General features: G+C 47.8%; 1 protein-coding gene across 1 annotated transcript in view; it reads left to right on the top strand.

Moving 5' to 3' along the window:
- The window catches only part of SCUBE2 (signal peptide, CUB domain and EGF like domain containing 2), a 47,053-nt gene extending 36,138 nt beyond the window's left edge, over nt 1–10,915 (top strand). Inside the window, exons 17-23 of the mRNA XM_075280969.1 lie at nt 3,675–3,839; nt 4,642–4,809; nt 5,354–5,515; nt 6,258–6,455; nt 7,874–8,026; nt 8,206–8,285; nt 9,904–10,915. Coding sequence (XP_075137070.1) covers nt 3,675–3,839; nt 4,642–4,809; nt 5,354–5,515; nt 6,258–6,455; nt 7,874–8,026; nt 8,206–8,285; nt 9,904–10,056 — 1,079 coding nt within the window. The 3' untranslated portion in view covers nt 10,057–10,915. The remainder of the gene's footprint in view (nt 1–3,674; nt 3,840–4,641; nt 4,810–5,353; nt 5,516–6,257; nt 6,456–7,873; nt 8,027–8,205; nt 8,286–9,903) is intronic.
- The last annotated feature ends 13,606 nt before the right edge of the window (nt 10,916–24,521 follow it).

Genomic DNA, 24,521 nt, shown 5'->3' with positions numbered 1-24,521 from the left:
CGGCACGAGGTGACGCTCATGGGATGTGACAGGCCTTCTGCAGGCTCTTTGTTCCTGGAAGGTAATTACAAGCTGAACGTGCGGCATGGCTTCCATAATCCGCCAAGGATTTCAGGCCGTTATTGAGATAACATCTGACCCTTGTCCCTAACACCTTGTCCGTCACGGTCGTTTATCATCCGGCCGGCTCGACACATTAATGGGCCGCAAAGAAAACGGCCTCAGAAGCCGCCGAGAGAATTCGAGTTAAGTAAATAGTCAGATTGTATCAAGATGAAATCCTCGTACCAAGCGCGGTTTGCCGTCTCTGCGTCTGGCTCTATTCACCGCCACTCAGGGTAATGGATAGAAGGACGCCGCCAAGACTCCGATATACCGGCCGCTGTACGCGGCGCTTATCGGTCACAATATTCAGTGTTTTACTGTATGTCACATCTGTGTCTGCTCTTCTCTACAGTGTCTGGGAAGGAGCTTGTAAGTCTGTTCATCCTGAGCCCCCTGGTTCATGAATAGAATTCCAGACCAACAGTACAAACTGACACACAGGGTAATTTTATATGTCAACCAGGATCACAGCCTGATACCGAGGGAGATAAAACAGCGCCCCTGGTGGTTACTATGTGGCATAAACATTTTCCACGCATCATTAAGAATCTGACGCGCCCCCTCCCCCACCGCCGCCTCTTTCATGTTATTTTTAACACTGATCTCAGATGAATTGTAGGCAAAAATAACAGAGAGAACATTGTACAGCCAAAACACTGCAGAATTTACTACAATAGCGCCCCCTTCTGGGCCTCTTCATCACGTACAGCCAATGGAAGACCTAGTGTACCGTATGTGTAGGGGACGTCCAAATCCACTAATCTGGTATTAACTTGAGTTTTTGGGGTCATTTCCGGACTATGAGGCGCCGGATATAAAATATCAGAAATATACGGATAGCGATGTCACCTCTGGGTAGTCCGCCATCTTTGCATCTCAGGTCAGCAGAATTTCCGGATTATCAGATGCTGTCACTGGGAATATTTCAATCGCCCTGACCAAGGATTTCCCAAAATTAGACCCAATTTGTTAGCAGAGTCGGAAAAAAAATCGGAATTGCGGCGACACTTTTGGGGTGGGGCAGAAGGAAGAAGCTGCTCTGACCTCGTAGTCGAGTTCACATTCAATGACTGAGAGCGCCGGGGCTTTTTCTGCGGCATCAGATACTAAAGGACACAATGTGTGAATGGAGGCGAGGGGCCTTTAAATGTCTTTGTGGCCACTAATCCGGAGCGCCCCCTGCGGGGCCCCATTTTGCATCACAAAAGCCCCAGAGTATTAAAAACCAGCTGTGCGGAGACCCCCGAATGGGCTCTTAATGGTCACTGGAGACTCACAAAAGACCCCACTATGAAAATGAAGTCTGCCGAAGCCAATTGCTCCATTGTCCGAGGCCAAAGACGAAAGGGATTTGAATTCTTGATTTTTTAATACCCGGAGTCAATGGGGGTCTGAAGTGCAGCCCTGGAGCGCAGGCGTCATATCAGGACCCTCTAATATCGCCATATACACGCTCGGACATGAAGGTCAAGGAGTGGCGTTCAGTCCTGAGCCAGTTGCATAATTCCTGGCGCCCCCCATTGTTTATAGACAGGCATTTGTTAAACGTGGAGTGAAATAAAACGTATCCGAGGATTTCACAAGACTTTTCGGGAATCCTGCGTCGCGGGTCAGAGGCGAAAACCTGACAGCTGAGCCGAGGCAGATCCCGCAGCTCAACATATACACAAGACATGGCTGTTCTGCTTCAGACGGGTTACACCTGGTCTGCATCAAGACTGAAGCCAAGTCTTACTACACAGATGTAGCAGAGCTGATTGAGTCACTGCGAGAACGGCTTCATTTGTGTATCGTGATTAGCAGTCCTATGTAACACCCTGCGATAATCTATCACCTGCTGCCTGCAGACAGGACACTGTATACAATCTGCTCCTCCTGCTCTATAACCTGATGCTTACAGATAGGACACTATGTACAATCTGCTCTTCCTACTTTATAATCTTCTGCCTGCACATAGGACACTATGTATAACCTGCTCCCTGAAGTTAGGACACTATGTACAATCTGCTCCGCTCCTCCTGCTCTATAACCTGCTGCATGTAGATAGTACACTATATACAATCTGCTCCCCCGCTCTATAACCTTTTGCCTATAGATAGGACACTATGTACAATCTGCTCTGCTCCTCCTGCTCTATAACCTGCCGCCTGCAGATAGGACTCTATATATAATCTGCTCCACTCCTCCTGCTCTATAACCTGCTGCATGTAGCTAGGACACAATGTACAATCTGCTCCTCTTGCTCTATAACCTTCTACCTATAGATAGGACACTATATACAATCTGCTCCTCCTGCTCTATAACCTACTCTCTGAAGTTTGGACACTATGTACAATCTTCTCGGCTCCTTCTGCTCTATAACCTGCTTCATGTAGATAGGACACTATGTACAATCTCCTCCTCTTGCTCTATAACCTTTTACCTATACATAGGACACTGTACAATCTTCTTGGCTCCTCCTGCTGTATAACCTGCCGCCTATAGATAAGACACGATGTACAACTTGCTCTGCTCCTCTTGCTCTATAACATTCTACCTATAGATAGGACACCATACAATCTGCTCCGCTCTTCTTGCTCTATAACCTTCTACCTATAGACAGGACACTGTACAATCTGCTCCGCTCCTCTTGCTCTATAACCTTCTACCTATAGATAGGACACCATACAATCTGCTCCGCTCTTCTTGCTCTATAACCTTCTACCTATAGATAGGACACCGTACAATCTGCTCCGCTCCTCTTGCTCTATAACCTTCTACCTATAGATAGGACACTGTACAATCTGCTCCGCTCTTCTTGCTCTATAACCTTCTACCTATAGATAAGACACTATGTACAATCTGCTTCTCTCCTCCTGCTCTATAATCTTTTGCCTATAGCTAGGACACTATGTACAATCTCCTCCTATTGCTCTATAACCTTTTACCTATACATAGGACACTGTACAATCTTCTTGGCTCCTCCTGCTGTATAACCTGCCGCCTATAGATAAGACACGATGTACAACTTGCTCTGCTCCTCTTGCTCTATAACATTCTACCTATAGATAGGACACCATACAATCTGCTCCGCTCTTCTTGCTCTATAACCTTCTACCTATAGATAGGACACCGTACAATCTGCTCCGCTCTTCTTGCTCTATAACCTTCTACCTATAGATAGGACACCGTACAATCTGCTCCGCTCTTCTTGCTCTATAACCTTCTACCTATACATAGGACACCGTACAATCTGCTCCGCTCTTCTTGCTCTATAACCTGCCGTCTTAATAGTTTAATGAGGCACAAAAAGTGTCTAAAACATTAAATTTGATGCAAAGCATGCGGCTCAGAATAACAGTTGTTATTGGAAACAGTCAGCAGGCCTGTGGACAGTGTTACAGCTTGCCTGAGCTCCTTTAATGAGGGGGGGGGGGGGTAAGGTCTTACTGCGAAGCTGTTGGTGTAAGGTTGCGGCTCCTCTACAGAAGACTGTATTCCACTTTATTGCTTGTTTTGCTTGCTCCTGCTCAGCGCTTGTCTCGCTTCAGCCGCCATTAACCAGCGCAGTTTTCTCCTCTTTCTATCAGCTAGCTGCCGTGCCGGGACGTACTACGATGAGGACAAGGAGCAGTGCGTCTTATGTCCACACGGAACGTATCAGAACGAGGAAGGGCAGATCACGTGTGAAATCTGCCCCGACAACCGAGACAACCCAAAGTATGGCGGCGCTCGAGACATATCTGATTGCGGAGGTAATAGCCGCAGGCCTGGTGTCCGGGGAGCGCACTGTATGGGATAGCTTGCAGCATTTCAGGGGTTAAAGTGGCACACACTAGATTCTTCACTTATCTTGTATTGTTCTTATGTTGCATGTTATACTCCGGTCACATCTAGAGCTGCGGGGAGAATTTTAGGGGTTATCTGTTAGGCCTGTCCCATGTACAGTATCCACAATACTAAAGAGCAGGATGGTGGGGATAGGAGTCTGCCCGCGCAGTGCAGATGGACACCAAAGTGGCAGCCTTAGGGGCGTGCTTGCAGATCTGGATGTGGCTAGAGGAGTCAGACTGTTACAGAGTGAATGATAAAGATAAACTTAGAGGAGCCTCTTGTATGGGGGGAGTGTGCAGTATGTAAAGGAGAGGGGGGATCCCCAGAAAAGTGGTAGAGCCGAGAATAAGGGGTATCCTGAGATACAATGGGAGGGGCTATAACCCCGGGACACAGTGCCCAAAATAAACCATAGATTGTTTTTTTTTTCACTTTTTATATTTTCTTTAAATAATGTGAAATTCCTCGTCTGAGCCGAGAAATGTGAAATGTTCTCATCAGAAAGTTGTCAGAAATGACCGGAACGCGGTGAGCGCTGATGTAACGCCGCCATCTAGTGGTCAGCTGAGATATTGCAGGAATGTGAAATGGTAGAGATTGGAGTAGACCATAGTGCACACGACCAAGTCTCCAAACCCTGACCGTCATCCTACAATAAAGTCTACTCCATCTGTTTATACCCACAGACTCTAAGCTCTTCTCTTCCTTATCCCCCTCATTCAGGCTTGTGTCCCCCGGGAGAATTCTCCTCAGATGGTTTTCGGCCTTGTGGTCCATGTCCAGCTGGAACGTATCAGCCGGAATCTGGGCGAACGTCTTGTTTTCCCTGTGGTGGAGGACTAACAACGAAACACAGCGGAGCCTCATCCTTCCATGACTGCGAAACTAGAGGTGAATGTTTGTAACTCCAGCAGAATAGTGAGCGCAGCTCTGGAGTATAATACAGGATAAGTAATGTAATGTATGTACACAGTGACTGCACCAGCAGAATAGTGAGTGCAGCTCTGGAGTATAATACAGGATAAGTAATGTAATGTATGTACACAGTGACTGCACCAGCAGAATAGTGAGTGCAGCTCTGGGGTATAATACAGGATAAGTAATGTAATGTATGTACACAGTGACTGCACCAGCAGAATAGTGAGCGCAGCTCTGGAGTATAATACAGGATAAGTAATGTAATGTATGTACACAGTGACTGCACCAGCAGAATAGTGAGCGCAGCTCTGGAGTATAATACAGGATAAGTAATGTAATGTATGTACACAGTGACTGTACCAGCAGAATAGTGAGCGCAGCTCTGGAGTATAATACAGGATAAGTAATGTAATGTATGTACCAGCAGAATAACGAGCGCAGCTCTGGAGTATAATACAGGATGTATATTGGGGTCACACAATGATGACTTTTGTGTCTTTTCTGATGGTTCTTACAGTTCAGTGTTCACCGGGACATTTGTATAACACGACAACACACAGATGTATTCGCTGCCCAATCGGAACGTATCAGCCAGAGTTTGGAATGAACTATTGTGTTTTCTGCCCGGGGAACACCAGCACTGACTTTGATGGATCTACAAACATCACTCAGTGTAAAAGTGAGTGACTACAATAATGAGTATCCTGCCTCATTAGTGACATCAGATCCTAAAATTCTCTCACTGTCCATCCTCCAGCTGTATAAAGAGGCAGATTTGACATTCAGGAGTGTGGGAAAGCTGGGTGACTTGACTTGTGGTAGCCGTATCGTTAGCACCCAGATTACACTTACTATGGATATCTGTTTGGGTAAATACAGTAATAGGGAGGGGGGGGGGATAGTTATTTCCATTACTGGAAGTAGCAGAAGAGGATTAGTCAGTGACTGGGGATGACTTCAGTGTAGAGGGGGTTACATATCTGCGCGCTGCATGTCACGGGTTAAGCACCTAGATGGCAGGCAGCTGTGATATTTGGCACCACGTATCTCAGCCAGCCGCTGTTTTCCATCACTTTCCAGAAACGCGGCGTGACACCAGGGGGGGCGATTCTGTGTTCAGCGCTCGGCCAGCACGCGCCCTCGTCACCGCGCCAGCTGGAAACTCCATAATACAGACACTTAAGACTTGGAGTAAATCCTTATTGATACAATGTAAATCTCAAGAAAGATGAGATACAATGTAACAGCACAGGACTGTTTGAGAGCGGGGGGCATGTGAAACTCTGCCCCCTAGAGACTGAACGTCTCTGCCCATTATTACCCACAAGGAGGGAATTCCTGCCAGTTATTACCCCACCGAAGGCATTCTCTGCCTGTATACAACATGGCGTCCGGTATAACGTGCCATCTCTTCCCTTCAGATCGGCAGTGTGGTGGAGAGCTTGGAGATTACTCCGGTTACATCGAATCTCCCAATTTCCCCGGAAATTACCCCGCCAACACTGAGTGTACGTGGAACATCACCCCGCCCCCCAAGAGGCGGATCCTTATCGTGGTGCCAGAAATCTTCCTACCGATAGAAGACGACTGTGGAGATTATCTGGTGATGAGGAAAAGCCGTGAGTAACTCTACACCGGATATTGTAACTAATCCTTACTGATAATTAGTGCGAATGCAGCCCAGATAACCCATTATCTAGTGTTCAGGTTACAGCATCCCTTATCCAGTGCTCAGGTTACAGCATCCCTTATCCAGTGCTCAGGTTACAGCATCCCTTATCCAGTGCTCAGGTTACAGCATCCCTTATCTAGTGTTCAGGTTACAGCATCCCTTATCTAGTGTTCAGGTTGAAGCATCCCTTATCAAGTGTTCAGGTTACAGCATCCCTTATCTAGTGTTCAGGTTACAGCATCCCTTATCTAGTGTTCAGGTTACAGCATTCCTTATCTAGTGTTCAGGTTGAAGCATCCCTTATCAAGTGTTCAGGTTACAGCATCCCTTATCTAGTGTTCAGGTTACAGCATTCCTTATCTAGTGTTCAGGTTACAGCATCCCTTATCTAGTGTTCAGGTTACAGCATCCCTTATCTAGTGTTCAGGTTACAGCATCCCTTATCTAGTGTTCAGGTTACAGCATCCCTTATCTAGTGTTCAGGTTGAAGCATCCCTTATCAAGTGTTCAGGTTACAGCATCCCTTATCTAGTGTTCAGGTTACAGAATTCCTTATCTAGTGTTCAGGTTACAGCATCCCTTATCTAGTGTTCAGGTTACAGCATCCCTTATCTAGTGTTCAGGTTACAGCATTCCTTATCTAGTGTTCAGGTTGAAGCATCCCTTATCAAGTGTTCAGGTTACAGCATCCCTTATCCAGTGTTCAGGTTACAGCATTCCTTATTAGTGTTCAGGTTACAGCATCCCTTATCTAGTGTTCAGGTTACAGCATCCCTTATCTAGTATTCAGGTTACAGCATTCCTTATCTAGTGTTCAGGTTACAGCATCCCTTATCTAGTGTTCAGGTTACAGCATCCCTTATCAAGTGTTCAGGTTACAGCATCCCTTATCAAGTGTTCAGGTTGAAGCATCCCTTATCAAGTGTTCAGGTTACAGCATCCCTTATCCAGTGTTCAGGTTACAGCATCCCTTATATACTGTTCATGTTACAGCATCCCTTATCCAGTATTCAGGTTACAGCATCCCTTATCCAGTGTTCAGGTTACAGCATCCCTTATCCAGTGTTCAGGTTACAGCATCCCTTATCCAGTGTTCAGGTTACAGCATCCCTTATCTAGTGTTCAGGTTACAGCATCCCTTATCTAGTATTCAGGTTACAGTATCCCTTATCTAGTATTCAGGTTACAGTATCCCTTATCTAGTATTCAGGTTACAGCATCCCTTATCTAGTGTTCAGGTTACAGCATCCCTTATCTAGTATTTTGGTTACATCCCTTATCTGGTTATCAGATTTCTATAGGTTGAAGAATCTTTTCACATTGTCTCATGACAATTCAGTCACTGCCTCTCTATTTCTTGTAAAGCTTCTTCCAATTCAGTGACGACCTACGAGACTTGTCAGACCTACGAGCGTCCGATCGCCTTCACCTCACGCTCTAAGAAGCTCTGGATACAGTTCCGGTCTAATGAAGCAAATAGCGCCAAAGGCTTCCAGGTCCCGTACGTCACATATGATGGTAAGACTGGATAATAAGAGTTAACCCCTTCTGGCCACCACCAAGAATACAGGCTAGACTCTGCCATTCCATTTCAGTGCTGACCCCTCCCCTTTGGAATGGATGGCTAGCTCTTCTGCCCAGGACTCTCACAGCCTTTCTTTGATCTCTCATAATCTGTTTTTAATATTTTTTTACAGAAGATTATCAGGAGCTCATAGAGGATATAGTGAGAGATGGGAGATTGTACGCGTCTGAAAATCATCAGGAAATACTAAAGGTGAGGATTATATCTGTCACTGCGACACAGAGCGATGAGCTGTAGTGATAAATACAGTCTACTGCTCCCTGTTATCAGCCATGTCAGGCCAGGGGGAGGCTGAATGTATGACAAGTCAATACAATCTATTACTATCTGTTATCAGCCATGTCAGGAGAGGAGAGGCTGACTGTAGGACCGGGGAATACAATCTATTACTATCTGTTATCAGCCATGTCAGGAGAGGAGAGGCCGACTGTAGGACAGGGGAATACAATCTATTACTATCTGTTATCAGCCATGTCAGGAGAGGCCGACTGTAGGACAGGGGAATACAATCTATTACTATATGTTATCAGCCATGTCAGGAGAGGAGAGGCCGACTGTAGGACAGGGGAATACAATCTATTACTATCTGTTATCAGCCATGTCAGGAGAGGCCGACTGTAGGACAGGGGAATACAATCTATTACTATCTGTTATCAGCCATGTCAGGAGAGGCCGACTGTAGGACAGGAGAATACAATCTATTACTATCTGTTATCAGCCATGTCAGGAGAGGAGAGGCCGACTGTAGGACAGGGGAATACAATCTATTACTATCTGTTATCAGCCATGTCAGGAGAGGCCGACTGTAGGACAGGAGAATACAATCTATTACTATCTGTTATCAGCCATGTCAGGAGAGGCCGACTGTAGGACAGGAGAATACAATCTATTACTATCTGTTATCAGCCATGTCAGGAGAGGCCGACTGTAGGACAGGAGAATACAATCTATTACTATCTGTTATCAGCCATGTCAGGAGAGGAGAGGCCGACTGTAGGACAGGGGAATACAATCTATTACTATCTGTTATCAGCCATGTCAGGAGAGGAGAGGCCGACTGTAGGACAGGGGAATACAATCTATTACTATCTGTTATCAGCCATGTCAGGAGAGGCCGACTGTAGGACAGGAGAATACAATCTATTACTATCTGTTATCAGCCATGTCAGGAGAGGAGAGGCCGACTGTAGGACAGGGGAATACAATCTATTACTATCTGTTATCAGCCATGTCAGGAGAGGAGAGGCCGACTGTAGGACAGGGGAATACAATCTATTACTATCTGTTATCAGCCATGTCAGGAGAGGAGAGGCCAAATGTAGGACAGGGGAATACAATCTATTACTATCTGTTATCAGCCATGTCAGGAGAGGCCGACTGTAGGACAGGAGAATACAATCTATTACTATCTGTTATCGGTCATGTCAGGAGAGGCCGACTGTAGGACAGGGGAATACAATCTATTACTATCTGTTATCAGCCATGTCAGGAGAGGAGAGGCCGACTGTAGGACAGGGGAATACAATCTATTACTATCTGTTATCAGCCATGTCAGGAGAGGAGAGGCCGACTGTAGGACAGGGGAATACAATCTATTACTATCTGTTATCAGCCATGTCAGGAGGGGAGAGGCCGACTGTAGGACAGGAGAATACAATCTATTACTATCTGTTATCAGCCATGTCAGGAGAGGAGAGGCCGACTGTAGGACAGGAGAATACAATCTATTACTATCTGTTTCACTGTGTAATACTGCCACCTGCTGGACATACGAGTAACTTCTATACTGTTTGGATCTGAACCTCTGCAGGATAAGAAGCTGATCAAGGCGCTTTTTGACGTCCTTGCACACCCACAGAACTACTTCAAATACACAGCTCAAGAATCCAGGGAAATGTTTCCGAAATCCTTCATCCGACTCCTGCGCGTTAAAGTCTCCAGATTCCTGCGACCGTACAAATAAGGGGTTATAGTGTGGTCTGCTGCACCGTGATACATTATCTGGCCTGAGCTCTCATCTCACACCCCAGGGGTCGGGGTCAGTGGCGCTATTCCTGGCAGGACGCGTCGCTGTTTTCCACGGACATTGATGACCCATTGGCTGCCATATTTTGCAAAGCGCAACCTAAACCAGGACAACGTCTCAATGGACCTTTCGAGTCATCGAGAGCATCTGAGACGGCTGAACTTGTTGGACTTTCCTTATATCGATGAGATGGAATCGAAGATGTTACTATTGGACTCAAAGCTGAGGCCGTGAAGGTAGAAGGTGATCGGTGACATCACTGCGGATGGACCGAACCGCCAGGAACATGGCGGAATATAAGAAAAACGTGACAATGAGGCCAGCGGGTGGGATTCTCTTTGGAGTAAATGGGCTCGCTGGCAGCTTACTGACACTGAGCTAAGCATTCATCCATTCCTTAGGGGTGCACCAAGTTTTGCACCGACATTTGACACCAATTTTTAGGCCTCAAAAATCACAAAAATGGTGAAAAAAGTGCAAGAAAGGCAAACGGTCAGTGAAGCTTTTCCCCAGGAGGTCATAGACTTACAGTGCTGGACGCTGAGGTCGACTCCATGTACTGGACTGTTGGGGGAAGGGGGGGGGGGGTCTCCGCAGAGTATTGGACTGAGGTTTATCACACTGGTTCTGCAGAGCATTGCAGGTTCTGCAGAGGACGCGCCCTTTCATGTATTTGGCTGTAAATGTTGTACAGAGTTTTTACGCACTATAAATATACACCGTATACTCTTTACAAGAGTCCGGGGCGGCCGTAGTGTCCTAGATTATCGGGATATTAAGAGAATATTTTTTTAGTTTTGTGGATTAATTAAAGCGCTTATTCCCTATAACTCAGTCTGGAGACGAGATGTAATACGAGAGACTCTCTGTAATATGGACGACTCTCTAATACAGACCACTCTCTGCCGGTGACAGCTCTCTATAATACAGACTACTCTCTGCCGGTGACAGCTCTCTATAATACAGACCACTCTCTGCCGGTGACATCTCTCTATAATACAGACCACTCTCTATAATACAGACCACTCTCTGCCGGTGACAGCTCTCTATAATACAGACCACTCTCTATAATACAGACCACTCTCTGCAGGTGACCGCTCTCTATAATACAGACCACTCTCTACTAGTGACAGCTCTCTATAATACAGACCACTCTCTGCAGGTGACAGCTCTCTATAATACAGACTACTCTCTGCCGGTGACCACTCTCTATAATACAGACCACTCTCTGCCGGTGACAGCTCTCTATAATACAGACCACTCTCTACTAGTGACAGCTCTCTATAATACAGACTACTCTCTGCCGGTGACAGCTCTCTATAATACAGACCACTCTCTACTAGTGACAGCTCTCTCTAATACAGACCACTCTCTGCCGGTGACAGCTCTCTATAATACAGACCACTCTCTACTAGTGACAGCTCTCTCTAATACAGACCACTCTCTGCCGGTGACAGCTCTCTATAATACAGACTACTCTCTGCCGATGACAGCTCTCTATAATACAGACCACTCTCTGCCAGTGACAGCTCTCTATAATACAGACCACTCTCTGCCAGTGACCGCTCTATAATACAGACTACTCTCTGCCGGTGACCGCTCTCTATAATACAGACCACTCTCTGCCGGTGACAGCTCTCTATAATACAGACCACTCTCTACTAGTGACAGCTCTCTATAATACAGACTACTCTCTGCCGGTGACCGCTCTCTATAATACAGACCACTCTCTGCCGGTGACCACTCTCTATAATACAGACCACTCTCTACTAGTGACAGCTCTCTATAATACAGACTACTCTCTGCCGGTGACCGCTCTCTATAATACAGACTACTCTCTGCCGATGACAGCTCTCTATAATACAGACCACTCTCTGCCGGTGACAGCTCTCTATAATACAGACCACTCTCTACTAGTGACAGCTCTCTATAATACAGACCACTCTCTGCCAGTGACCACTCTCTATAATACAGACCACTCTCTGCCGGTGACCGCTCTCTATAATACAGACCACTCTCTGCCAGTGACAGCTCTCTATAATACAGACCACTCTCTGCCGGTGACCGCTCTCTATAATACAGACTACTCTCTGCCGGTGACCACTCTCTATAATACAGACCACTCTCTACTAGTGACAGCTCTCTATAATACAGACCACTCTCTGCAGGTGACAGCTCTCTATAATACAGACTACTCTCTGCCGGTGACCACTCTCTATAATACAGACCACTCTCTGCCGGTGACAGCTCTCTATAATACAGACCACTCTCTACTAGTGACAGCTCTCTATAATACAGACTACTCTCTGCCGGTGACAGCTCTCTATAATACAGACCACTCTCTACTAGTGACAGCTCTCTCTAATACAGACCACTCTCTGCCGGTGACAGCTCTCTATAATACAGACCACTCTCTACTAGTGACAGCGCTCTCTAATACAGACCACTCTCTGCCGGTGACAGCTCTCTATAATACAGACTACTCTCTGCCGATGACAGCTCTCTATAATACAGACCACTCTCTGCCAGTGACAGCTCTCTATAATACAGACCACTCTCTGCCGGTGACCGCTCTCTATAATACAGACTACTCTCTGCCGGTGACAGCTCTCTATAATACAGACCACTCTCTGCCGGTGACCGCTCTCTATAATACAGACCACTCTCTGCCGGTGACAGCTCTCTATAATACAGACCACTCTCTGCCAGTGACAGCTCTCTATAATACAGACCACTCTCTGCCGGTGACAGCTCTCTATAATACAGACCACTCTCTGCCAGTGACCACTCTCTATAATACGGACCACTCTCTATAATACAGACCACTCTCTGCCAGTGACCGCTCTCTATAATACAGACCACTCTCTGCCGGTGACAGCTCTCTATAATACAGACCACTCTCTGCCGGTGACAGCTCTCTATAATACAGACCACTCTCTGCCGGTGACCGCTCTCTATAATACAGACCACTCTCTGCCGGTGACAGCTCTCTATAATACAGACCACTCTCTGCCAGTGACAGCTCTCTATAATACAGACTACTCTCTGTCGGTGACAGCTCTCTATAATACAGACCACTCTCTGCCGGTGACAGCTCTCTATAATACAGACTACTCTCTGCCAGTGACAGCTCTCTATAATACAGACTACTCTCTGCCAGTGACCGCTCTCTTTAATACAGACCACTCTCTGCCAGTGACCGCTCTCTATAATATAGACCACTCTCTGCCAGTGACCGCTCTCTATAATACAGACCACTCTCTGCTGGTGACCGCTCTCTATAATACAGACTACTCTCTGCCAGTGACCGCTCTCTATAATACAGACCACTCTCTGCCAGTGACCGCTCTCTATAATACAGACCACTCTCTGCCGGTGACAGCTCTCTATAATACAGACTACTCTCTGCCGGTGACAGCTCTCTATAATACAGACCACTCTCTACTAGTGACAGCTCTCTATAATACAGACTACTCTCTGCAGGTGACCGCTCTCTATAATACAGACCACTCTCTGCCGGTGACAGCTCTCTATAATACAGACTACTCTCTGCCGATGACAGCTCTCTATAATACAGACCACTCTCTGCCAGTGACCGCTCTCTATAATACAGACCACTCTCTGCCAGTGACCACTCTCTATAATACAGACCACTCTCTACTAGTGACAGCTCTCTATAATACAGACCACTCTCTATAATACAGACCACTCTCTGCCAGTGACAGCTCTCTATAATACAGACCACTCTCTACTAGTGACAGCTCTCTATAATACAGACCACTCTCTGCCGGTGACCGCTCTCTATAATACAGACCACTCTCTACTAGTGACAGCTCTCTATAATACAGACTACTCTCTGCCGGTGACAGCTCTCTATAATACAGACCACTCTCTACTAGTGACAGCTCTCTATAATACAGAACACTCTCTGCCGGTGACAGCTCTCTATAATACAGACCACTCTCTGCCAGTGACCGCTCTCTATAATACAGACTACTCTCTGCCAGTGACCGCTCTCTATAATACAGACTACTCTCTGCCAGTGACCGCTCTCTATAATACAGACTACTCTCTGCCGGTGACAGCTCTCTATAATACAGACCACTCTCTGCCGGTGACCACTCTCTATAATACAGACCACTCTCTGCCGGTGACCACTCTCTATAATACAGACCACTCTCTGCCAGTGACAGCTCTCTATAATACAGACCACTCTCTGCCGGTGACCGCTCTCTATAATACAGACCACTCTCTGCCAGTGACCGCTCTCTATAATACAGACCACTCTCTGCCGGTGACCGCTCTCTATAATACAGACCACTCTCTGCCGGTGACCGCTCTCTGTAATACAGACCACTCTCTGCCGGTGACCGCTCTCTATAATACAGACCACTCTCTGCCGGTGACAGCTCTCTATAATACAGACTACTCTCTGCAGGTGACCGCTCTCTATAATACAGACCACTCTCTGCCAGTGACCGCTCTCTATAATACAGACCACTCTCTGCCGGTGACAGCTCTCTATAATACAGACTACTCTCTGCAGGTGACCGCTCTCTATAATACAGACCACTCTCTGCCGGTGACAGCTCTCTATAATACAGACTACTCTCTGCCGGTGACAGCTCTCTATAATACAGACCACTCTCTGCCAGTGACCACTCTCTATAATACAGACCACTCTCTGCCAGTGACCACTCTCTATAATACAGACCACTCTCTGCCAGTGACAGCTCTCTATAATACAGACTACTCTCTGCCGGTGACCGCTCTCTATAATACAGACCACTCTCTACTAGTGACAGCTCTCTATAATACAGACCACTCTCTACTAGTGACAGCTCTCTATAATACAGACCACTCTCTGCTGGTGACAGCTCTCTATAATACAGACCACTCTCTGCCGGTGACCGCTCTCTATAATACAGACCACTCTCTACTAGTGACATCTCTCTATAATACAGACCACTCTCTGCCGGTGACAGCTCTCTATAATACAGACCACTCTCTGCCAGTGACCGCTCTCTATAATACAGACCACTCTCTGCCAGTGACAGCTCTCTATAATACAGACTACTCTCTGCAGGTGACCGCTCTCTATAATACAGACTACTCTCTGCCGGTGACCGCTCTCTATAATACAGACCACTCTCTGCCAGTGACAGCTTTCTATAATACAGACCACTCTCTGCCGGTGACCGCTCTCTATAATACAGACCACTCTCTGCCAGTGACCGCTCTCTATAATACAGACCACTCTCTGCCAGTGACCGCTCTCTATAATACAGACCACTCTCTGCCAGTGACCGCTCTCTATAATACAGACTACTCTCTGCCGGTGACCACTCTCTATAATACAGACCACTCTCTGCCAGTGACAGCTTTCTATAATACAGACTACTCTCTATAATACAGACCACTCTCTACTAGTGACAGCTCTCTCTAATACAGACCACTCTCTGCCAGTGACCGCTCTCTATAATACAGACCACTCTCTGCCAGTGACCACTCTCTATAATACGGACCACTCTCTATAATACAGACCACTCTCTGCAGGTGACCGCTCTCTATAATACAGACCACTCTCTGCCAGTGACCACTCTCTATAATACAGACCACTCTCTGCCAGTGACAGCTCTCTATAATACAGACCACTCTCTGCCGGTGACCACTCTCTATAATACGGACCACTCTCTATAATACAGACCACTCTCTGCCAGTGACCACTCTCTATAATACGGACCACTCTCTATAATACAGACTACTCTCTGCCAGTGACCGCTCTCTATAATACAGACCACTCTCTGCAGGTGACAGCTCTCTATAATACAGACCACTCGCTACGAAGTGACAGAACTGAAAATGTCTGGTTAGGATTTTTAACAACTAGACAGACAACTGAAGGATTTATCATATCTACTGCAAAAATCTCCAGGGCAACAGAAAGAAAGCAGAAGGAACCGTGTCCAAGGTCAGCGAGGAAGAATCTGCAGCTTTATCTCTGACGCGCGGGATACCAGGATGATGGAACGCTGACGGCAGAAAATCCAGCCCGCACTGGGGCATTAACCCGCTCGTACAGGGCATTTCCACACTATACATGGAGCAGCAGCCTCTCAACTTGCATCACATTACCTTGTCAGAATTGCAACACTTTCATGAAAATCTGTATAGGACTTTGTATGCAGTGAGCTCCCCCTAGTGGTGTCTATATAATCTGTATATGGTGAGCTCTCCCTAGTGGTGGAAATATAACCTGTATGTCGTACGCTGCCCCTAGTTGTGGCTGTATAATCTATATAGGAAGCTCCCCTTAGTGGTGGCTGTATAATCTGTATGTAGTGAGCTCCCCCTAGTGGCGGCTGTATAATCTGTATGTAGTGAGCTCCCCCTAGTGGTGACTGTATAATCTGTATGTAGTGAGCTCTCCCTAGTGGCGGCTGTATAATCTGTATGTAGTGAGCTCCCCCTAGTGGTGGCTGTATAATCTGTATGTAGTGAGCTACCCCTAGTGGCGGCTGTATAATCTGTATGTAGTGAGCTCCCCCTAGTGGTGGCTGTATAATCTGTATGTAGTGAGCTACCCCTAGTGGTGGCTGTATAATCTGTATGTAGTGAGCTATCCCTAATGGCAGCTGTATAACCTGTATGTAGTGAACTCCCCCTAGTGGTGGAAATATCATCTGTATGTAGTGCGCTCCCCCTAGTTGTGGCTGTATAATCTATATAGGAAGCTCCCCTTAGTGGTGGCTGTATAATCTGTATGTAGTGAGCTCCTCCTAGCAGTAGTTGTATGATCTGTATGTAGATGAGCTCCCCCTAGTGGTGGCTGTTAGTAATGAGTGAGTAGTATTCCATCGAGTAGGTATTCGATCGAATACTACAGTATTCGAAATATTCATACTTGATCGAATACTACTAGCTATTCGCAGTAAATATTCGATTCAGAACCAGCGTTGATTGGCCGAATGCTATACAGCTATACTCCTAAACACTCTCCTCCTGCTATTCGTGGACTTGGTGACTCTCCTTTAGTTGAATAGTGGTTTCCCCTGAAATGAGCATTTTGTCCCTTAGACTATAATGGGATTCGATTGAGTAGTCGAATATTGAGGCTCTACTCAAAACGAATCTCGAATATTTCACTGTTCGCTCATCTCTAGTGACTGTATAATCAATATGTGGTGAGCTCCTCCTAGTGGTGGCTGTATAATCTGTATGTAGTGAGATCCCTCTAGTGGTGACTGTATAATCTGTACGTAGTGAGATCCCTCTAGTGGTGACTGTATAATCTGTACGTAGTGAGATCCCTCTAGTGGTGACTGTATAATCTGTATGTAGTGAGCTCCCTCTAGTGGTGGCTGTATAATCTGTATGTAGTGAGCTCCTCCTAGTGGTTGAGTATAATCTGTATGTAGTGAGCTCCCCCCAGTGGTGGCTGTATAATCTGTATGTAGTGAGATCCCTCTAGTGGTGGCTGTATAATCTGTATGTAGTGAGGTCCTCCTAGTGATGGCTGTATAATCTGTATGTAGTGAGCTCCCTCTAGTGGTGGCTGTATAATCTGTATATAGTGAGCTCCCTCTAGTGGGGACACTATAATCTGTATGTAGTGAGGCCTCCCTCCTTGTACTGTTGGCTGTATAATTTTCTCCCTCTAGTGGTGGCAGTATAATCTATAGACAGCAAGCACCACCTGTGGGTAGTAGGTAAAAAAAAGCCACATCACAACGTATAGTGGTATTACAGTAATTCTAATAGTGTTACATGACTGTGTACAGCCTTATTACAGTGCAGTTAGTGTCACATCACTGGATCAATCTTAGTACAGTACAGTTATATTAGTGACATCACTACTACTGTATATTATTCACATCACTATGTACAGCCATATTATAGTACAATTATAGTGTCACATCTCTCTAAGTACAGTTTTATTACCATTATAGCAGTGTCACATCCAGTCTTCCAGACTCCGCTTATAATAAGAGCAGAGATTAATATCAGGCTGCTTTGTGTATTATTGGGACGTTTTGGAACCAGTGAAATGATAATCTCTCCTAAACTGGAGCCGCCAGTAAGTAATGGCAGGACAGATGTCAGGGGCTTTATGGGGTTTCCATGGCTGTCTGGAATGGATAATGGGAGTTGTTGTTGTTCGAAAGATCTTACAATAGGACATAAAGTAGTCGTCAGCCCCCGGTGATCCAGTGATATATACAGAGCCCAGCCCCTGATGATCCAGTGATATATACAGAGCCCAGCCCCTGGTGATCCAGTGATATATACAGAGCCCAGCCCCTGGTGATCCAGTGATATATACAGAGCCCAGCCCCTGGTGATCCAGTAATATATACAGAGCCCAGCCCCTGATGATCCAGTGATGTATACAGAGCTCAGCCCCTGGTGATCCAGTGATGTATACAGAGCTCAGCCCCTGGTGATCCAGTGATGTATACAGAGCTCAGCCCCTGGTGATCCAGTGATATATACAGAGCTCAGCCCCTGGTGATCCAGTGATGTATACAGAGCTCAGCCCCTGGTGGTCCAATGGTATATACAGAGCCCAGCCCCTGGTGATCCAGTGATGTATACAGAGCTCAGCCCCTGGTGATCCAGTGATATATACAGAGCCCAGCCCCTGGTGATCCAGTGATGTATACAGAGCTCAGCCCCTGGTGATCCAGTGATGTATACAGAGCTCAGCCCCTGGTGATCCAGTGATATATACAGAGCCCAGCCCCTAGTGATCCAGTGATATATACAGAGCCCAGGACCTGGTGATCCAGTGATATATACAGAGCCCAGCCCCTGGTGATCCAGTGATATATACAGAGCCCAGCCCCTGGTGATCCAGTAATATATACAGAGCCCAGCCCCTGATGATCCAATGGTATATACAGAGCCCAGCCCCCGGTGATCCAGTGATATATACAGAGCCCAGCCTCTGGTGATCCAGTGATATATACAGAGCCCAGCCCCTGATGATCCAATGGTATATACAGAGCCCAGCCCCTGATGATCCAGTGATATATACAGAGCCCAGCCCCTGGTGATCCAGTGATATATACAGAGCCCAGCCCCTGGTGATCCAGTGATATATACAGAGCCCAGCCCCTGGTGATCCAGTGATATATACAGAGCCCAGCCCCTGGTGGACCAATGGTATATACAGAGCCCAGCCCCTGGTGATCCAGTGATGTATACAGAGCTCAGCCCCTGGTGATCCAGTGATGTATACAGAGCCCAGCCCCTGGTGATCCAGTGATGTATACAGAGCCCAGCCCCTGGTGATCCAGTGATGTATACATAGCCCAGCCCCTGATGATCCAGTGATGTATACAGAGCTCAGCCCCTGGTGATCCAGTGATGTATACAGAGCCCAGCCCCTGGTGATCCAGTGATGTATACAGAGCTCAGCCCCTGGTGATCCAGTGATGTATACAGAGCTCAGCCCCTGGTGATCCAGTGATGTATACAGAGCTCAGCCCCTGGTGGTCCAATGGTATATACAGAGCCCAGCCCCTGGTGATCCAGTGATGTATACAGAGCTCAGCCCCTGGTGATCCAGTGATGTATACAGAGCCCAGCCCCTGGTGATCCAATGATGTATACAGAGCCCAGTCCCTGGTGATCCAGTGATATATACAGAGCCCAGCCCCTGGTGATCCAGTGATATGTACAGAGCCCAGCCCCTGGTGGTCCAATGGTATATACAGAGCCCAGCCCCTGGTGATCCAGTGATGTATACAGAGCTCAGCCCCTGGTGATCCAGTGATGTATACAGAGCTCAGCCCCTGGTGATCCAGTGATGTATACAGAGCTCAGCCCCTGGTGGTCCAATGGTATATACAGAGCCCAGCCCCTGGTGATCCAGTGATGTATACAGAGCCCAGCCCCTGGTGATCCAATGATATCGAGTGATTATGAAGATAATCTTGTTTCCCTTAGTCCTAACAGCGGCACAATGTGGGGTATTTCTGCCCCTGTGTGCTGGTAGGACAGGCGGATATTTAATTAGCCAATCAAATGCGTGGCAGGCCCTATAAGAGGGCACAAGAACCTCCCCTCTGCGTGTAAATACAAAAGTACCTCCATTACATTTATATACAGTTTTATACATAAGATATGATTCCCAGGGTGGGAAATCTTGTGCCGCTGTTAGGACTAAGGGAAACAAGATTATCTTCATAATCACTCGTTCCCTGTCGTCCTCAACAGCGGCACAATGTGGGGATATAGCAAGCAGGTCCCCAAGATGGGTGGGACAAACCCATGACCGATCTTAAACTGGTCTGGGCAAAGGCAGTGGAATCTGCCACTTGGTCCTTCAGGCGGTAATGCCGAATGAAGGTGGATTCAGATGCCCAAGAGGCAGCTGCATATATTTGGTCCACAGACAAAGCACTTCTTTCCCCGAGAAGTGGACACTGCCCTGGTTGAATGGGCATGAAGGAAAGATGGAGCCGACAGCCCTTGGGCTGGGATATTGTAGCTTTGGCGGCTTTGGCGCCCTTGTTTTTCCCCGTGTAGCTGACCAACAGGTTTTCAGTCCACCTAAAGGGGCGAGTGCGCTGCAAGTAGATCTGCAGGCATCTAACCACATCCAGCTTGTGCCATCTTTCTTCTTCAGCAGAAGAAGGGAACGGAAAAAATACTGGAAGGGAAATCAGTTGGTTCCTGTTTACAGCAGATGGCACCTTGGGACGAAACCCAGGGAGGAACCTAAGCTGTACATGGTCAGAGAAAAAGGTGGTATATGGCTCCTCAGCGGACAAAGCTTGTAGTTCACTAACGCGTTTGGCAGGTGTGACTGCCAATAGCAGCGCCATTTTGCCGGTTAGCGACTTGAGGGAGACCTCTTCCAGAGGTTCAAATGGCTGGCCACATAGGGCGTTCAGGACCGGAATAAGGTTCCATTGGTGGACAGGGGTGTTTACCACCGGTCTCAGTCTAGTTGCCCCTTTAATAAAGGTGCTCACTAAAGGATCCTGAGACAAACGCCTCCCCAGATAGGCGGACAGGGCCGCTACGTGTACCTTGAGTGTGGCCGCAGCAAGACCTCTGTCTATTCCGTCTTGAAGGAAGTCCAGGATCGCCTCCGTAGGGGGATCGGTGGAGTCCACTTGATGCTGCAGACACCAGGCATTAAAGATGTTACCTATTCGACGGTAGTTCCTGTTAGTCGAATCTGCTCTGGCGCTGGATAGGGTCTTCAAGACGGCTTGTGACAGTCCTCTATTTCTCAATAGGGACTGGTCAACCTCCAGGCTGTCAGGTTGAGTCTCCTCAGATCCTGGCATCTCAGCTCTCCTTGGGTTACCAGGTCTGGGAGTGGGGGAAGCCTCCAATATATGCCCTGACTCATTTGTATGAGCTGAGCAAGCCAAGCCCTTTTTGGCCAGAACGGGATTATGGCTATTCCCGAGGCTTGGTCCTGTCTTATTTTTATCAATACCTTCGGTATGATTGGAATTGGAGGGAATATGTAAAACAGCCTGAACCTCCATGGGATGGACAGGGCATCCACAGCCAAGGGATTGTCCTCCTGGTACAGAGAGCAGAAGGTCCCCACCTTGGCGTTGAGTCGGGTAGCCATAAGATCGACCTCCGGGAGACCCCATCTCTGGACGATCTGTTGAAATACGTCTGGATTGAGAGACCATTCTCCTGATACGGTAATACCCTGACTCAGCTGATCCGCTACTATGTTCAGGGAGCCCTTTATGTGAACAGCGGATAACTGGACCAGATTCTTCTCCGCCTAGGCAAATATGAGATTCGTCTCTCTCAGCAAGGTTGGTGACCTGGTGCCCCCTTGTTTGTTTATATAGACTACCACCGTCATATTGTCTGACCGGTTTTTGACAGACTTGCCTTTCAATTCTGGGGCAAAGTGTACTAGGGCCAGGTACACTGCTCTGAGTTCCTTGAGATTGGATGACCCCAGCTCCGGACATCTCCATCATCCTTGTACAGTTTTGTCTTGACAATGGGCTCCCCATCCCCACTGGGATGCATCTGTTGTCAACAGGGTCCACACTGTCGGGACCGTGGACCTTCCGTCTTTCAGGTGTATCCACCATCTGAGGGAAAGACGGGTAGCGGGAGAAAGGCAGATCTTCTTGTGCAATCCCCGTGGAGACCTGTTCCAGGTTCTCAACACTTCCATCTGCAGGGGACGCAAATGCCATAAAGTCCAAGGCACCGCCCTGGCCGAGGATGACATCAGGCCCAGGACTCTCATGGCGGTCCGGATGGTTACCTGCCGAGTGCGCAATAGGAATCGTGCACTGGCTTGGATTCTTTCCTTCCTTGGACTGGAGAGGAAGATCTGCATCGCTTCTGAATCCACTATAAATCCGAGGAATTTTCTTCAGGTGGATGGAACGATTTCGGACTTCTCCCAATTGATAATCCTAACTCCTGTAGGAAGTTGATGGCAAGGTTGAGCTGCTGGAGGAGGGCAGCAGGAGACTGAGCTTTCAGTAGCCAGTCGTCTAGATAAGGGACGATGAAAAGACCCTGAAGTCTGAGGGCCGCGGCGACCGGAGAAATCACCTTGGTGAATACCAGTGGGGCGGATGTGCCGAATGGCAGAGCTGTGAATTGATAGTGCTCCCTGTGGCCGGCCATAGCGACGGCAATCCTGAGGAACTTCCTGTGGAAATGAGCAATGGGGACATGTAGATAGGCGTCCTTCAAATCAAGGTTAACCATCACCTCTCCTGGCTGAAGAAACACAGCCACGGAATCCACGGTTTCCATTCGAAATGACCTCTTCCTGATAAACCGATTGAGGTACCTCAGATCTATTATCATCCTCCAGCCCCCGGTGAACTTGGGGACCAGAAAGACGGGGGAGTAGACTCCCAGACCGAGGTCTGAGGCTGGTACCTTCTCCAGGGCGCCCTTGGTAACATATTCGGCAACCAAGGCTTCTAGACTGGCCTGCTGAGAAGGTGGAAGAGTTTGGGTGGAAACGAACCGATCTGGAGGTGGAAGATGAAAGTCGATGTGATACCCGTGTTGTATGATCTTCAACACCCATGGGTCTTGGATATGGGTGAACCATGCTCTGGAAAAGGAGGAAAGACGTCCTCCCAGGAAGGGGGGCCACAGGGAGCTGCCCCACGTCAAAACTCAGGCTTCCTCTTGGTGTCCTCCTTGGAAGCGCCACGACCAGCTCCCCTAGGGCGATATCTAAAACGCCGTTGTTGGGAAGGGCGTCTATAATTAGAGGAAGAACCTCTGCCTCTAGAGGGAGCACGTCTGCCCCTGGATGCTTGAGGTAGGGACCTTCCCCTACCTTCAGCTAATCCCTCCATAATGGCATCTAAGCTTTGGCCAGACACCCTTCCCGGCTCAAAGGGGAGAGCACAGAGTGCTGCTTTAGACGCAAAATCTGCCCGCCAAGGCTTTAGCCAAAGGGGTCTACGGGCCGCAGTAGACAACGCCATAGATTTGGCGGAGATTTTTAATTGATGGCAGGAGGATTCCGCCAAATAATCTGCAGCCCTATGAACTCTTTTCATAGAGGCCAGAATCTCATCTCTGTCTACGCCCAAGTCTATATCCCGCTCCAAGGCGGCTAAGCGGTTGCGCAAAAAGTCACCAACCATAGAGGAGGCTATGGCCACAGAGGCTTGCGCGGAGGAAGCTGAGTAGACCTTCTTCAGAACGGAGTCCGCCCTACGATCCAGAGGGTCCTGAAGATTTGAACCATCTTCCAAGGGCACCAGGGTTCTGCGGGACAGCTTTGCTATGGCCAAATCCACCTTCGGGGGAGGCCCCCAGGAATCCCACTGGGTAGTGTTAATAGGAAACAAACTCTTGAAGATCCTGGAAAGCGAATGTCCTTTCTCTGGCTGTTTCCACTGCTGCGCCATAAGGTCGGTCAGCGTGGCGTCCGCATGGAAGGCAATATGTCCCCCAGAGGCAGACGTGGAGGCTTCCCCGTCAACATCTCGGCCCACTGTAGACCGGATGGACTTCAGCAGCCTGCCCGTTTGTTCATAATGGAACGCAGTTCTGCTGGAATAACTGAGTCGTCCTCGGAGGAAACATCCTCTGCCACCCGCAGGTGTTACAAGGGGGGGGGGGGAGAGACGAGGAACGGAGCTCAGAGCATGGTCTCCTGGTGAGCTGAGACAAGGTGCAATGGATCCCTTTGAGGGAATCATCCTGCAAAACAAAAAGGAGAGTACAAGCAAGGGAAAAACTATTTACCCAAGCGATGCCCAACCTCACCATCTCCTTGACCCATGCCATCATATCTCTGGGAGAGGGCTCCACAGGTGGAGGACCTCTACACCCGCGACAACGGGCCCACTCATAGCCTGAAAATAGGCAAGTTATAGGACCAGTAGTACCCCGCAGGGCACAACCTTTCAAGCCGCTAC

The sequence above is a fragment of the Leptodactylus fuscus genome, chromosome 7 (genome assembly GCF_031893055.1).
Source record: "Leptodactylus fuscus isolate aLepFus1 chromosome 7, aLepFus1.hap2, whole genome shotgun sequence".
NCBI classification, from domain to species: Eukaryota; Metazoa; Chordata; class Amphibia; order Anura; family Leptodactylidae; genus Leptodactylus; species Leptodactylus fuscus.
The sequence above is the reverse complement of the archived record's forward strand: the minus strand, read 5'-3'. Positions and strand labels throughout refer to the sequence as shown.